Here is a 15,171-nt window from a genome sequence, read left to right as displayed (position 1 = left end):
TCACTCCCCTGAGCCTCAGCAGTACAACTCAAAGGTCAAGGAACAGCAAACCAGAAAGCAACTGCGTGTCTAAATGAATCCACCCTCTCGAATCTGCCTTCATCTCATTACCGCAGGACATTATGAAGTCAAATATGATGAAAAAAAAAATCCAGAATGCCTTAAGAGTAAAAGATCTCGGTTCCATTTTCAGCTTAGAGAGGCGAATTTGCACAATTATTAAGTAGCCGCTGAAAGTGAAAACGTGTCCGTGGCCCCGAAGGCTTGAGCCGAAGCCCAACGTTAAAATATGTGGGACACGGTTTGAAGGTTTTCTCGTAATTAAGGTCAGTTCTTTCGTTCCCCGTGGCTTCAGAGGAGAATCGGTGGTCTTCAACGAACAAAGTTAGAGCAGCAGGTTCACCGCTTGCGGCTGATTAGACTCATTATTCTCTTCAGTGGTCGACTTTACTTTCTCCACAATTAACTCAAGGGCATTGTCCATAAATTATGATCTGAAGTGCTGTAGCGACAAGTAAAATGGTGTAATGTGAAATCAAATGTACTCTAGAATGAGATACGATACACTTGAGCTTTTATACTTGATCTCATTAAATACGCAGGTGGAGCTAATGTTGTGGCCTGTGAAGATACGCTACTTGGGTTCGGTCTTGCATGGTTATCCTAAAAACCAAATGACTCGAGCTCAAAATCCTTAACATTGTTTTTCGTGTTATATTTCCATACCCGGGCGGCCCGGTAGTCCAGTGGTTAGCACGTCGGCTTCACAGTGCAGAGGTACCGGGTTCGATTCCAGCTCCGGCCTCCCTGTGTGGAGTTTGCATGTTCTGCCCGGGCCTGCGTGGGTTTTCTCCGGGTGCTCCGTTTTCCTCCCACATTCCAAAAATATGCATGGCAGGCTGATTGAACACTCTAAATTGTCCCTCGGTGTGAGTGTGAGCGTGGATGGTTGTTCGTCTATGTGTGCCCTGCGATTGGCTGGCAACCGATTCAGGGTGTCCCCCGCCTACTGCCCGGAGACAGCTGGGATGGGCTCCAGCACCCCCTGCGACCCTAGTGAGGATCAAGCGGTACGGAAGATGAATAAATGAATGAATGAATAACATTTAACCACAGACTTGCTGTATGAATTTCAAGATTTTGCTGTGAATCACTGAAATAACATTTTGTTGTATACACAAGGGTTTTGAGAGATGTTTCTCGTCGGGTGTCGGACTTTTTGGTTAAATAACAGAATCCTTTTGTACCCCTTGACTCGACTACTAAAACTTTTTCTGTACCTTGAGTCCTGAGTTCTTGCGCATGCGCAGACGTCCCATCCACATGTCGGTCAGCAACATCTGACTGCAGGTGTGGGCGATGAAATCGCGGTGCTTGGCCGCTACCGCCAGCTGCAGGCAGGTGGCGTTGCTCCAGTTCTTCAGCTCATACGTCAGGAGCTTCATGGCCATCTGCTCATCCTGTTTATAGGACTGGTCCAGAAGTTCCACAGCCAGCTGGCCAAACTCTCTAGGAAATAGTATGCAGAACATAAACGCACGCATCAAGCCATGAACAGAGGGAGTGCGCTGTCTTGTCACAACATGTAAGGAGTACATGAAACTGGTCCAGGCATCACTGACCATCTGGTCCAGATTCTAAATTAGATTTGCATCTAAACACCCCCACCCACGAGAGGGGACTTTAAAAAAGTCAGCACAGGCGCGATCTTTACAAATGGCCGGAGTGAACACACAGGACATCATGCTGAGAGACGTTTCCATCACTCCCAATTTGTGTTTTTTTTTTTGGGGGGGGGGTGTCAGCAGTACTATAAATACCATTTTTCAACATTGCTTAATTTAGCGTGCTTCAGCTCTCCACCAAAATAAGACTCCAAAAAGCGGCCCACATAGAATACAACAATACTCAACAAACAATAAAAATTAGGAATGGGCGAGTAGAAATACGCGGTGTTGGTTGTGGGCTCATGCTGGCCTTATTTGACTTGCAATGCCTTGTACTTTGGAGTCAGCCAGTCCTCCATTAAGCGCCTTCAGTTGTTCCAAAATGCCGCTGCTCGCCTCTTGACTGGTACTCGTAAGAGGGAGCATATCACTCCCACTCTGGCATCCCTTCACTGGCTCCCCATTCATTTTAGAGTTATTTTCAAGATCCTCCTCTTTGTTTTCAAATCTCTGAATGGTCTCTCTGAGCTCATCCGCCCCTACACACCTGCCCGGCGCCTCAGGTCTGTGGACCAGTCTTTGTTAGAGGTACCAAGAGCTAAACTGAGGCTCAGAGGGGATCGAGCCTTTTCTGTTGAGGGTCCCTCTCTCTGGAATGACCTCCCACTGAACATTCGGCAAGCCTCCTCGCTGCCCATCTTTAAAGCCCTCCTCAAAACTCACTTGTATTCTTTGGCGTTCGACTCAGCATGATTTGTCCTTGATTTTGCTGCTTGGTGCTTTTTACCGCCTTGATTACGGATTCGTCTTGCTGTTTATTGTGCATGTTAAATCGCTCCATGTACAGCACTTTGTATGCAGCGATGGCTGTTTGAAAGTGCTCTAGAAATACTGTTGACTTGACTTGACTTGACTTGTGCAGCCGGCCGATTCTAACCACCGATACTGAAGGCAGAAAAACAATCTGTCATCAAATAAGTCCTCGGCAGTAGTTGGTAACATACAACTTGACACATTGGTGAACCATCACCACCGGAAAGAAAGGTTTTCACAATTTTTTCATCATTATGTGAAATGAAATTGTACACCTCAAAAGTACGAGCGGTATCGGTATTCAGGGAGTATTCAATGAGTCAAGACTTACACCGGTATTGGTCTGAAAATAATCCCTGTGGAAAAGGGGACATTGAAGACATCCATCCATTTTCCAAACCGCTTTATCCTCACAAGGGTGGCGGGCGTGCTGGAGCCCATCCCAGCTGCCTTCGGGCTGTCGGCGGGGGACACCCTGAACCGGTTGCCAGCCAATCGCAGGGCACACAGAGACAAACAACCATCCGCGCTCACACTTCACATCGAGGGGACAATTTGGAGCGTTCAATCAGCCTGCCATGCATGTTTTTGGAATGTGGGAGGAATACCCGGAGAAAAGCCACGCAGGCACGGTGAGAACATACACCGCGTTTGAGCTCTGGTGGCTGCAATACATCCCACGGCATCATTATGGGGCTTTTCTCCAGTGGGACAACGAGGCGCTCTAAAATGGTCAAGCCAGTGGACTATCCGAAGCGAAAATGCATTTTCGGGGTGTCGGCATAGCTAGCTTAGCACGTTGCCACTGAGCCGTTTCACCGCTAATGCAAGTGAAAGCAACCCTTTGAAGATTCCTGCCCTAAATGAACAGTTATTTCTGTAAGCGGAGTGCTTTCCTCGAGGTGATGACTCTCGTCTCCAATGCATGTCCTTAAATAATGATGATGCATGTTATTAGATTTCTCTATGTATGTCACTTCTACCTCCCGGGAACGAGGGGAATCGGAATCAGGTCATTTTGATGGGAAGACGTTGTGCTAGCGCGCTTGTGGGCGCGCGCGTCTGTCGCCCACCTGGAGTTGTGGTTCAGCTCCTGCGAGATATCGTCCACCATGTCGTTCTCGGACGCCTCGTGCGCCATGGCTTTACACAGTTTGCAGGCGACCAAGGCTTTGGCCATGGCCTCTTCGCCGTGCTGCCAAAAGAAGAGCGCCATCTTCTGACGCTTCATCAGGACGGCCCACACCATCAGCTCGTGGAAGGGGAAGGGGAAGTGGTTGATTTCAGGGTCGTCCAAATCGATGTCCACCTCCTCCTCTCGCTTACGTGTCGTTTTCTGACGGCCCCTCCGAATGGGCATGTCATCCTGGTGGGGGGGCGGGGGGTGGGGGAGGCGTGTGACATGTGACAAGGAGGGGAGGGAAAAAGATAGACAGCCATGTAGATTCTTTCTACGGGCAATGATTATGCATGATGCTCATTACCATAAATTTGAACTGCCCTGAAGACTTTCAATTCTTCATACGGTAGGTTAACTCCTACGTATGAATGAAAATGACATGACGCCGTTTCTCCGTTTGACATTTGTTTTTTTTTTATGTTGCTCATCTGCACACGAGTTTAAAAGAGGTGGAACAATCTGCCTCGGGAGACCGTGAAGGAAATCGGAGTTCTGCGCCTTTTGTTTGAAAACGTTTCTAGGTACCGTTTTCCTTTGTTCACTTGCCGTCTCCAGAGAGAGTGACACTGCCGGTTGGAGCGGCGGGTCGTCATGGAGGTATCGACTTCAAATCATGTCGTGAGTCAGATAAAGCTTCAATTGCAAATGTCTCAAGGCTAAGCTGTTGCGCTCTCGATATGGTACACGTTTTGAAACAAAAAAAAAAAAGATCAAATATGCCCGTAGCGCCGCTCGGTTGTAGTCAACCTGTAATGGCTTCCAAGCTACATTTTTTTCCCCAGCTTTTATTATGAACAAGGAAACATTGACAGACACACGTGAAGAAAGGCAGAAAATAGACAAAAAGGTCATGCATGTGTTTTTTTTTTCTTCAATACACGATTCACAAAAAAAACTGCAGCTACGTCACACATGGAGTCAGTCATTGCTCATTCAGTTCGGCGCAACTGTGAGCTCTGACTGACGTATTCTCACAAGAATTTAGTAGAAAGTTGCACAAAAATTGTCAACTGATCTGCTCGGACCATTTTGGGACGTTGAAAGCTCCAGGGTCAAACTGTCAACATCATTCATCTTTTATCAAATGCAGCGGTCAGATAAATCAAAGTCTGGGAGTATCCGTATCTTTTTTTTTTTTTATATACTCATCTAGAAATAACTTGGCCGATCTGTGGCCCTTGAGCACAAAAGTTCAACCCGCGCCTGAGCTAAATTGTGTCAACGGGCACAGATCTGAGAATTGTATCGCTCGGTGATTAAGTGCGGCCGATGAAAATGATGCGTCTCATTAACGTGATTCCATTGACATCGGAAATGTCAAATTATCAAGAAAAAAAAAGTACTAATAAATACTCAATGTGTAAAAATGATCCCCGGGTGTGCTTTGTGGGCAACTTGAATCTTGTTCTTTTTGCTTTCAGACGTTTCTTGTCTTGTTTAAGCTGCTCTTGCAATTTGCAAATCATAAGCCAAAAGAAAAATATCATGCAAAGACCTTGACAGATATGCTAATGGCTAGTGCTACATCGGACGATAAAGCAAAGGTTCTGTGCAACTTCAGAGGTAAATTTGGTCCAGTATTTTGGTTTTGTTGGAAAACAGTTACTAAGTAGAGTGCATGCCTTCTTTTGGATGCAATCCGACTAAAAACTCTTGTGAGAAGAGGCACCCGAGACATGTGCAATATTGGGACGCACATATTTAAACAGTGTGGAGCCATGAAACAGTGATGATTATTTTGGGAGGGGGGTGAAAAAAAGAAGACATTGACTGACAGAGGCAAAACACGGATCAGCACATATTTGGAAGAAGAACACTTCAGAGGAGGAGGAGGAAGAGGAAGAGGAGGACGGGCAGCGATAGGAATGATGGGAGCACTCACCTCCATCCCCAGCAGTTTCAAGGCTTTGGGCTAAAAAAGCAACAAGAATATGAACAGACTGAACAACACCTTTGGGGGGGGGGGTGTATTTTCATGGAGCAATCAATGTGTTGCTGGTGAAAAGACAGCTAGGCTACGTGTACAGCTACAACCTCTCTGGTTGTATTAAAGCAGAGTGGTGGATTTCGTACAGTGTATCCGTACGAAAAAAAAAAAAACAAGGCCGCTTTTTGCATTATGCATTCATGAGCTATCATCTCAGTTGGTAAAAATAGGCTCGGTTTTCCTAGGGGGATTTTGATATCCGCATCTATTTAAAAGGCTTTGTTCTTTGTCAACATGTTTATGTGCTCGCGTGCGTGAGATCATGATCACTGGTTCTGCTTGGTCTCGTAAAAAAAAAGGCAAAAGAACCGACTGCCTCTGCCTCCCCATCGATATGTCTCGGCATTATCGCCATCTTCCTCCATCATGCTGCTTTTGTCGCTTGCGTTGGAGACATGCAAATAGACGAACGGGCGTAAGGCAACTCACACACACACGCAAGTACAAAGTGCACCATGAAGCAAAATGATGGCTTTTGATACACTGCGATGTTTTTTTTCCCCCATAAGACCCACGTATAAGGTAAGAAGCCGAATGTGGGGGATGAAACAGGAATGCATCGCTCTTAAGGAAGGTGCGCATAGGACCAGTAATGACTTTTTCGCTGAATGGTTTCTAAATGGCTCGGTGAGATGACTGGTCCTGGCTGCATCAACAACACTTTCGATAATTATCAATGTGAGTTCAATGACACACATGCAATTGGAACAACATCGAATGCGAACCATCAGAATGCAAGAGTTTGACCTCAATTAACCTTGAAAACAATAAACCTCAAAACCGCAGCTTCAAAATAATGTGGAGAGGCCACTCACTCGCATTTCTGTCGTTACAGCTCGGAGATGACAGATCACGGAGTTTTGGGCGCTGTAAAATCAGTGCATCAGACTGGACACCTTTCAGGTTGTTTTAGAATTCACACGGGTGTCAATGATGATATTCACAATACAAAGTTATAAATGTTGAAATAATCAAATTATGTTTGTTTTAAAACACGTTACATCTTGACGTTCTTCAATCCCCACTCAAATGCTATTAACTCATTCACTCCCAAAGACGTTTTTAAACGTCTTTTCAGACTTGGTCCAGAATTGGCTGGTATTGAATGAGCTAAAAGCAACTTTCCGAAACGCTGCATTTGAACTTACTGCCCATTCAAGCATGTCACAGGTAAAAATTAAATGCACAAGCTAATATACCCTGGAGTGCATATTGTTGTCCCTACTGTGCAGATTCGTATTATGAAAATATAAAGCATCCACATTATCCATCATGTACTTGTCAAGGGTAATTTTCCCATCCGGTTTATTTTCCACAGAGTGTAAGTATCAATATTAATGATTCATGTCGAGGAAAAAAAAAAGAAAGATCAAATAATGAATGTTGAAGAACATGTGATGAATTTGCTTACCCTTTTGGGCCCAAACAAGTTGTGGTACAGAGTCCTGAATCTCTTCCGAGTGTAGTTACAACGATAAGCTCCGCCCATTAGGTACTCAATGACCAATCCGATGTCGATTAGGCTGATGCGGTAGTCTGGGGGCAGGTTTCCCTACAAAAGTGTGCGGCGTTAATGGGCAGCCACTTCTTGACAAGGCAAGTAAAAGACACACTCACTGCAACAACAACAACAACAAAAAATCCACATCAAACTGAGTTTGGCTATGAAAGAAAACGTGATTATCGGATTCACCTTGAAGTAGATCCAACTGAACCCTGGATATTCTCGCTTGGAAAGAACACACAGCGTCAGTGAGTAAAACGCACGATAAGCACGAGCAGGGGAAATGAGAAACACAAAACAGGACGGACAAGATCTCTCTTCCAGCGCTTAGCACAAAATTGTTTTTCTCAACAAGTCCGTGCTTTACATCGAAAGAAGAGAGAATTTGGGGGCTCGTCGCTCAAAGGATGAGACATAGACGAGATGTGCACGTCTGGCCATAAACAAAAATTCCCAAGCTATGAGTATGTAACGGTGCGGAATGATTTTAAAGAGCACGTTTGATTTCTGAGCGTAATTACAAAAGGTGGCTCATTTGCTTTTAGGGACTGAAAGAGAAGAAAGACAGAAAAAAGTGAGACTGGCTGGAATGGACGGCTAATATGAAGAGAGAGAGAGAGAGACTATCAGGGAGTAAGTAATTAAAAGGAAGGATGGTGAGTGCCCCCATAAGCGAAATAAGTAAAAAAATATTTAAAAATACAACTCACCTTTACACGGAATGTCGTTGTTACAATTCGTGCGAGCCCTGCGCATGTTTTTCTCTAGCCGGTCTGATCTTGTGTTCACTACGCATAGCTTGAAAGAATGTATATTTTTTCTGTTTCGGGTTTCTTTTTTTTTTTATTGTATTTGAAAACAGATTTGCTTGTAGCACAGTTAAGCCACTTGCCATAATGCGACAAGTGTTATGGCACAATGCCGTAAAGTGATCCGAGTGTCGTGATGTTGGTGCGCGCGTGTATATGATCTCAGTGGAGTTGGAGTTAGCAAACAGTTGTGCAAGCGTTTTTAGGACAAAACTTTGGCAAAAAATGGCTTCTGCCCTCGTCGTGATGATGGTGCGCGCGTGTATGTGATCTCAGTGGAGTTGGAGTTAGCAAACAGTTGTGCAAGCGTTTATAGGACAAAACTTTGGCAAAAAATGGCTGCTGCCCTCGTTATTCACTGTCTCTCCCGTGGCTCCGCTGGTATGAATTTTTTTCAAGACAAGAAAAAAAACCCCGCTTGATGCTGCCACCACAGGCAAAAATGGAATCTGTCTTAGGTGTAGAATAATTCTTGATCCTGGGGGTATTTTAGCGCAAGATTGTGACAGACGCCGGATCACTGTCAAAATATCACCTTCAAGAAGGTAACCTGAACAGGCAATCATGCCATGTAAATATTTGCCTCTGGATTAGTAAATCCATTTTGATTGTTTCACCCGAGCTCAAACAGACAGGTTGCCTTTCCTGCTGACATGTGGAAGCACAGTGACAACCAGCATGAACCGTCTTTGTTTATTTACTCCTCCAGAAAGTCCATTTCTGCTTGAGCAGCTGCAGCCCGCGAAGCCAATCTGTGTGTGTGAGCATTCTCGCCGTGGGTGATTGGAGCACATTACACCCGAGAGCAAGCTTCAGCGGCAGTTAGCAGAAGAACACCTGCTTCGGGATCAAAATATCAACAAAAGGCCACGTCCGCAGAGGTGAACGGGAATGGCAGCCGCAAAGACTCAATCTGCGGGTGGCGTTGAAATCTAATTGACATCGGCGAGGTGCGGTGTGGTTCCTCACCACTGTCAACCACAACAGTAATAAACATATTGCTACCGTTGAATTACTCCATCATCAATGGAATTAATTACCAGGGAACGTAACCGCCGTGTGACTGACTTCATCTCGTCGTTTCAAACTCATCTTACATTGCCCTTAAAAATAAATGCCTCGCAAATGATTTGATTTTGGAAAAAAAATAAATAAAATACACCAGATGTGTATGCGGGCGGCCCGGTAGCCCAGTGGTTAGCACGTCGGCTTCACAGTGCAGAGGTACCGGGTTCGATTCCAGCTCCGGCCTCCCTGTGTGGAGTTTGCATGTTCTCCCCGGGCCTGCGTGAGTTTTCTCCGGGTGCTCCGGTTTCCTCCCACATTCCAAAAACATGCGTGGCAGGCTGATTGAACACTCTAAATTGTCCCTAGGTGTGAGTGTGAGCGTGGATGGTTGTTCGTCTCTGTGTGCCCTGCGATTGGCTGGCAACCGATTCAGGGTGTCCCCCGCCTACTGCCCGGAGACGGCTGGGATGGGCTCCAGCACCCCCCGCGACCCTAGTGAGGATCAAGCGGCTCGGAAGATGAATAAATGAATGAATGAATGAATGTTTTCAGTTTAACTTGCAACAATTCGATGGAAATATTTCATCACCTTCAACGATGAAATTAACGTGATTGCAATGCAGACAAAGGAAATACAAAACTCTCGCCCGGAAAAAAAAACACACGCTACGACTAAAACACAAAACAAACACATTGAAGTGACTCCTTCTCAGCCTCACAGCAGTTCCACAGCCTGTTTTCTCCAATTCAAAGTCTGCGGATAAAAGACTGTTTAATGCCTGCGCTGTTGGTTTGCAACGGTGCTGTGTGCCTTTGAGAAAGAACAGAGTACCGGTAAATAAATAGGGAAGGAGTAAATGCAAGTCGACAGGGGGGGGGGGGGGATGAGAGTCATGCACAGCGCTACGCAGCTACGGCAGCTCCAGCTGAAAGAGAACAGCCAGCCTCTATTTTTGCGGTTAGGAGCAACTAGGACTGGCAAAAAAAAAAAAAAAAAAAAACACAATACAATGCAAATCAAAAGAAGCTTCACGTGGCTCTTTCAGACACATACATTCCAGCCAACATTCCCAGAGGCTCGTGTTCTAGAATGACGGGTAGCGATGCTCGTACCTTTTTGACATCCCTGACAAGGTGGTAAAGCGTGTTGGACGGGCCGTGCCTCTGCAATCGAGAAAAATGAAACGGAACACTGCGATCAGGATGACCGCCGCCGCCGCTGGGACGCGGTTAGCCAAAGACACGAATGATGTTCTCACCGTGTTGTAGAGCTCCTCCAGCCTGGACAATGTGAGGAAACGGTGCATACTGACTCCATTTTCGATCAGTAGCTTGACAAAGTCCACCCGGTCCAGAACTAAGGCATCCAACATGGCTTGCTCCAGGGAACCAACCTGAGCAACACGGCAGTGAGGAGTCGCATGCTAACGTTAGCATAGTCGCGACATGCTAACGCTCGGCTAACGTGACCGCTGACGCTACTACCTGAAGATTTTTCGGCCTGAATACAACCAGACAGCAGTTAAATAAGCATCGTGTCGGCATTTGAAACACGATAATTTTCGGCTCATTGACGTCTACGAATTTTTGGCCTGTACGAGTAATGGGTGGATATTTTGAACGGAAACTTGTCAGCCAATCAGAGGAAGGGTTCACTGAGTAAAAGACGAAAGGCATAAAGAGATATTATGAAGTTATACCATTTTTTTAAAACCAGATTTTCAATAGGCTAAATCCCACAAAATAATTCCCCAAAAAGGCCATTTTTTTCCCCAATACAAAAACTCAATTTCTCGAGAACCCATTTTCCGATTTTCATGTGTTTTAATCAGATTGAAGTGGCCATTTTGAAACACACTGCATTTTGACAGACCTGTCATTTGGGGAAAATCTTGTCAACGTAGCCAAAGAGTTTTTTGTCGAGCCACACATGAAACTCAATGACTGAAGTCTCGCTGCAGATTCAGACCTTATTCCCTCTTTTTTAACCAGTTTCTTTCAATTCCTTGCCAAATCGACAACACCAATTTTCCGGTTTATGCCAATTCTTTCAATCATTTGAAACTGAAAATGTCTGCCCAACTATCGCGTGCTGTCATTTGAGGTCCAGTTTGGGCGGCCTTCTTGCGAATGTTTGGTTCCTTACGGGCCACTGTTGTCCGTAGATGAAGATCTGACTGCGGGCGATGTCGACTCTGTTCCACGCGAGAGCCAAACTCAACTGGTCGGGAGCTGAAGCGTTGGCACCTGAGGGGAAAAATTGGCACATGTTTTGCGATGACACTCGAACCTTTCTAAAAGCAATCGTACAACTCTGTCATGGAAATCTGATGAAGAGGCATCGGTTCTTCGAATGATTTTGAGGGAAGAGGTTCAGTTTTGATGACTCACTTGTATTCTTTGGCATTTGACTCTTTGGCATTTGACATGACTTAGATTTGTTCTTGATTTTACTGCTTGGTGCTTTCTACTGCCTTTATTACCGATTCGTCTTACTGTTTATTGTGTATGTTAAATCGCTCCATGTACAGCACTTTGTATGCAGTGATGGCTGTTTGAAAGTGCTCGAGAAATACTCTTGACTTGACTTGACTATTGCTTGTCGCTTACTTTTCAAAGAAGGAACTTGATTTTCTCAACACCATATCGCAATGCATCACCAAAGCAGGTTCACCTTAAAGACCAAATCCCGATAAGCAAACTTGGGCGCCGTGTTGGGTAAACATTCATTGGCATCTTAAGAACAAGGGACATTCCTTTTACACTTGTTGAATTTTGTGGTGTGTCAAGCACAATGACAATGAACCTCGAAAAGCCGTTTCCAAAACAGAGGAAGGAGGGCGCAGGCATCCCCAATGGTGTAACAAACACCCTGACAGCCTTCCTCCCTTTTGTCTCATTCCAGCCACAAAAGCTGCCCTAAATGAGCTGTTTTGCCACCAGTCATTTGAACGCCTGATTGGTATGCCGGACGCAGTCTTTCGCCGCCGTGCTGAGCAACAACAACATTGTATAGAGAGACGCCACCCTTAAAATCGAGAACCGAAGAAACGTTTTGGATTGACGGTAAAACTTCCCCCTATTACTGTAATTAAGATAAGATATCCTTTATTCGTCCCACACTGGGGAAATTTACAGCCTCCAGCAGCAAGAATGTATGTAGAAAGAAGAAAGGAGAAAGAGAAAAAACAACAACAAACATCTTTCAATTAAATACAATATGAACACAAATGGATAAATCACAGTACTATTACATTACATAGTAATTACATAGTACAGTAAAACCTCTCCTTTCTCATGAGCACTTTGAAACCGTAATTCAGGCCTTCGTCAACATCCCGGCTGGATGACTGTAACGCACTTTACTTTGGAGTCAGCCAATCCTCCATGAACGTCTCCAGTTGGTCCACAATGCTGCTGCTCGCCTCTCGACTGGTACTCGTACGAGGGAGCACATAACTCCTACTCTGGCATCCCTTGACTGGCTCCCTAAACATTTTGGAGTTCTTTTCAAGATCCTGTTATTTGTTTTCAAATATTTAAAAGGCCTCGCTCCACCTTAGCTCTCTGAGCTCCTCCGCCCAGACAAACCCGCCCGGCGCCTCAGTCTGCGGACCAGACATTATTAGAAGTGCTAATCGGAGGCTCAGAGGGGACCGAGGTTTTTCCGTTACTGGTGCATCTCTTTTGAATAACCTCCCACTGAGCGTTCAGCAAATCACTTCCCATCTTCAAAACACATTTTGTAATCTTTGGCTTGACTCAGCATGACTCAGACTTGATCTTCGTTGGACTGTTTTTGTGCTTTCTACTGTCTTTGTTATTAATTTATTGTTTATTGTGGTATATATGATATTTGCTCCGTGTACAGCACTTTGCATTACAGCGCTGGCTGTTTTCAAGTGCTCTATAAATACAGTCGAGGTGAGAAAATTTGACTTCAAGTATTTGCAGTCCGCTGATAACCCGAGCATTTTAAGTGACCTAATTAAAAAAAAAAGTCTGCTGTGAATGAATCCATAATAATCCTTTAGTATTCCAACAAGAATATTCAACCAGCCCAACAGCATAATCACTCTACAAAGTGCTCCTAGTCTAAGGCCTGCACACGCACCACTGGAGCCTCGTGCTACGATTTCACATGGAGCCTTACTAATAAGGGGACAAGCTCGCTAATAAGCACTTTACCCGAGATTTGTGTGCATTAATGCGCAGGGTGCTCTTGTTTTTATTCAAAGCACGTGACCTTACAGTGCTTCTCCGGGGAGGCCAAATTGCAGCAAAAGATCTTTATGGACCGAATCCGCGACTCCCTCAGACAGCGCACATCAATTGATTCCAACGTCTGCTTTGTTCAAGCGCTTCCCGGAATCTCACAACCTCCCGGGGTTGGCTCTGCTGCCACACCGCGCTTTGTATTCATGCGTTTGTCGCGCTTCGGGCGGGATCTCGGTTGCGTCGGTGAGGGGTCTCATCCAGCCTTCTCAAATGCTGCAGGGCAGGATACGACAGTGGCAGGATTTGACTTTACACTCAAAGCCCTCACGCGTCTTTTCTTGGCGGTGCGTTACAGAGTGAAACGCCAGCGTAAAATGACTCGAGCGGGTTACTTCCACGTGCATATTTTTTTGCTCTTCCATGGCATGACTTTATTGAAATGTCGTCTTCACACTCTCAAAATACCGACGGATAAAGAAATGAAAGGCAAAGCAAATCAAACTCAGAAAAAACGGCGCTGGAGAAAACGTAATACCGAAAACGTAATACAGGGAGGCCGGAGCTGGAATCGAACCCGGTACCTCTGTACTGTGAAGCCCACGTGCTAACCACTGGACTACCGGGCCGCCCCATTTCTCCGCAAATCTCCTCTAAACTCTTTGCGAGTGTGCAAGATAGAATGCCGCAAAGTGCTACTCACGCAGCCGGTGTCCCGCTGCACCATCGGAGCAACCGTGATCAATCCGAGACCCTGAGCCACCAATCGAAAGTATGGATCTCCGTGCGTGTGTGTGTGTGTGTGTGTGTGTTTAAGGGAGAGGTATGGGAGGATGGTCTTGGGAAGCGTTTGAGGTGGAAGAAGAAACAACTGTGGTTAAAATTAGGGTTCAACACTAAAATTTGATTTTGGAAAACTACCAAAATCTGGAAGCAAAAAAAATGTTTGAACATTTTGGGAGACTTCGGTTCAGTGGGCATCTGAAGGATTAATCTCACAAGCGTCCTGTGCTCCTTTTTGTCAAGTCAAGTCAAGTCAAGAGTATTTATAGAGCACTTTCAAACAGCCATCGCTCCGTACAAAGTGCTGTACATGGAGCGATTTAACATGCACAATAAACAGTAAGACAAATCGGTAATAAAGGCGGTAGAAAACACCAAACAGTAAAACCAAGAACAAATCTAAGTCATGCTGAGTTTTTGGGCTTTTTGGGGATCGCACCACAGAATCCAACTGGTGATGGCAAACAGGAAAAGTGTGCAATGGCACCATAATTTTTTTTTATGCTAAAAAGTTGCAGAAAATATTATATATTGAAGCCGGGATCGATTCTGTTGAGATGATTTCATTTGGGGGGACATTACAATAAGAAACAATATGCGAATAAAAGAATGAGGCACAACAATACATATTCACACTGTATTGATCAAAATATCGAGGCTGACCTTGACTTGTCTTCCTTCAAATTGATTTTTATGTGATTATCGCAATGCTAGCTGTTTTTTTTGTTGTTTTTTTATTTTTGCATAAAACATCAGATTTTTGAAACAAAAACACAAGCAAACTCGCAATCCCCCACACATTCGATTCCGAGTGAGCTGCATGAACAGTGTAGGAATGGACTCAAGATCGGGCTGATGGGAAAAGTGAGCTGAACAGAACCAAAAGGGGATTTTGCTGTTCATGCTTCAGTTGTGCCAGTCTATGCGCGTGTGGTCCAATCCCAGTGGCCCCCGACCGATACCCCCGTGCATGCAAACCCGCCGATGGTGGCGTTTATTTGCTTTGGCAGACAACAAATCAATAAGCGGACGGTGAATAACGTTAAAACACTTCGGCGAGCGAGAGAGATGGATGGTTTTCTCTGAGGATGCTTGAGCCGGCGGGGGCCAATATGGAAGATTTCCTTCACCGTCTTTGAATATAATATGTTAACGGTATTAGGCCCTTCCCGCCAGGAAGCAAATAAAGGGCGCCTGCAGACGGA

At 45.2% G+C, this 15,171-nt stretch overlaps 1 protein-coding gene and 1 long non-coding RNA gene across 24 annotated transcripts in view; one reads left to right on the top strand and one right to left on the bottom strand.

The window, feature by feature from the left end:
* Positions 1-15,171, bottom strand: part of trpm3 (transient receptor potential cation channel, subfamily M, member 3) — a 115,389-nt gene that overhangs the window by 20,579 nt on the left and 79,639 nt on the right. For 10 of the 23 annotated variants that reach the window (XM_052067354.1, XM_052067366.1, XM_052067351.1 and 7 more), the window contains exons 10-17: positions 11,115-11,215; positions 10,228-10,362; positions 10,082-10,132; positions 7,341-7,376; positions 7,059-7,199; positions 5,543-5,572; positions 3,554-3,846; positions 1,281-1,509 (exon numbers count right to left, since the gene is read on the bottom strand). In XM_052067354.1, the coding sequence (XP_051923314.1) occupies positions 1,281-1,509; positions 3,554-3,846; positions 5,543-5,572; positions 7,059-7,199; positions 7,341-7,376; positions 10,082-10,132; positions 10,228-10,362; positions 11,115-11,215 (1,016 nt within the window). The remainder of the gene's footprint in view (positions 1-1,280; positions 1,510-3,553; positions 3,847-5,542; positions 5,573-7,058; positions 7,200-7,340; positions 7,377-10,081; positions 10,133-10,227; positions 10,363-11,114; positions 11,216-15,171) is intronic. The other 13 variants (XM_052067348.1, XM_052067346.1, XM_052067360.1 and 10 more) reach the window with 3 other exon arrangements.
* On the top strand, positions 7,210-10,075 carry LOC127601839 (uncharacterized). The gene is made up of 3 exons (XR_007962656.1): positions 7,210-7,615; positions 7,697-7,807; positions 8,670-10,075. It is a non-coding gene; the product is annotated as an uncharacterized LOC127601839 (long non-coding RNA).

This window comes from Hippocampus zosterae, chromosome 6 (assembly GCF_025434085.1).
Source record: "Hippocampus zosterae strain Florida chromosome 6, ASM2543408v3, whole genome shotgun sequence".
Lineage (NCBI taxonomy): Eukaryota > Metazoa > Chordata > Actinopteri > Syngnathiformes > Syngnathidae > Hippocampus > Hippocampus zosterae.
The sequence above is the reverse complement of the archived record's forward strand: the minus strand, read 5'-3'. Positions and strand labels throughout refer to the sequence as shown.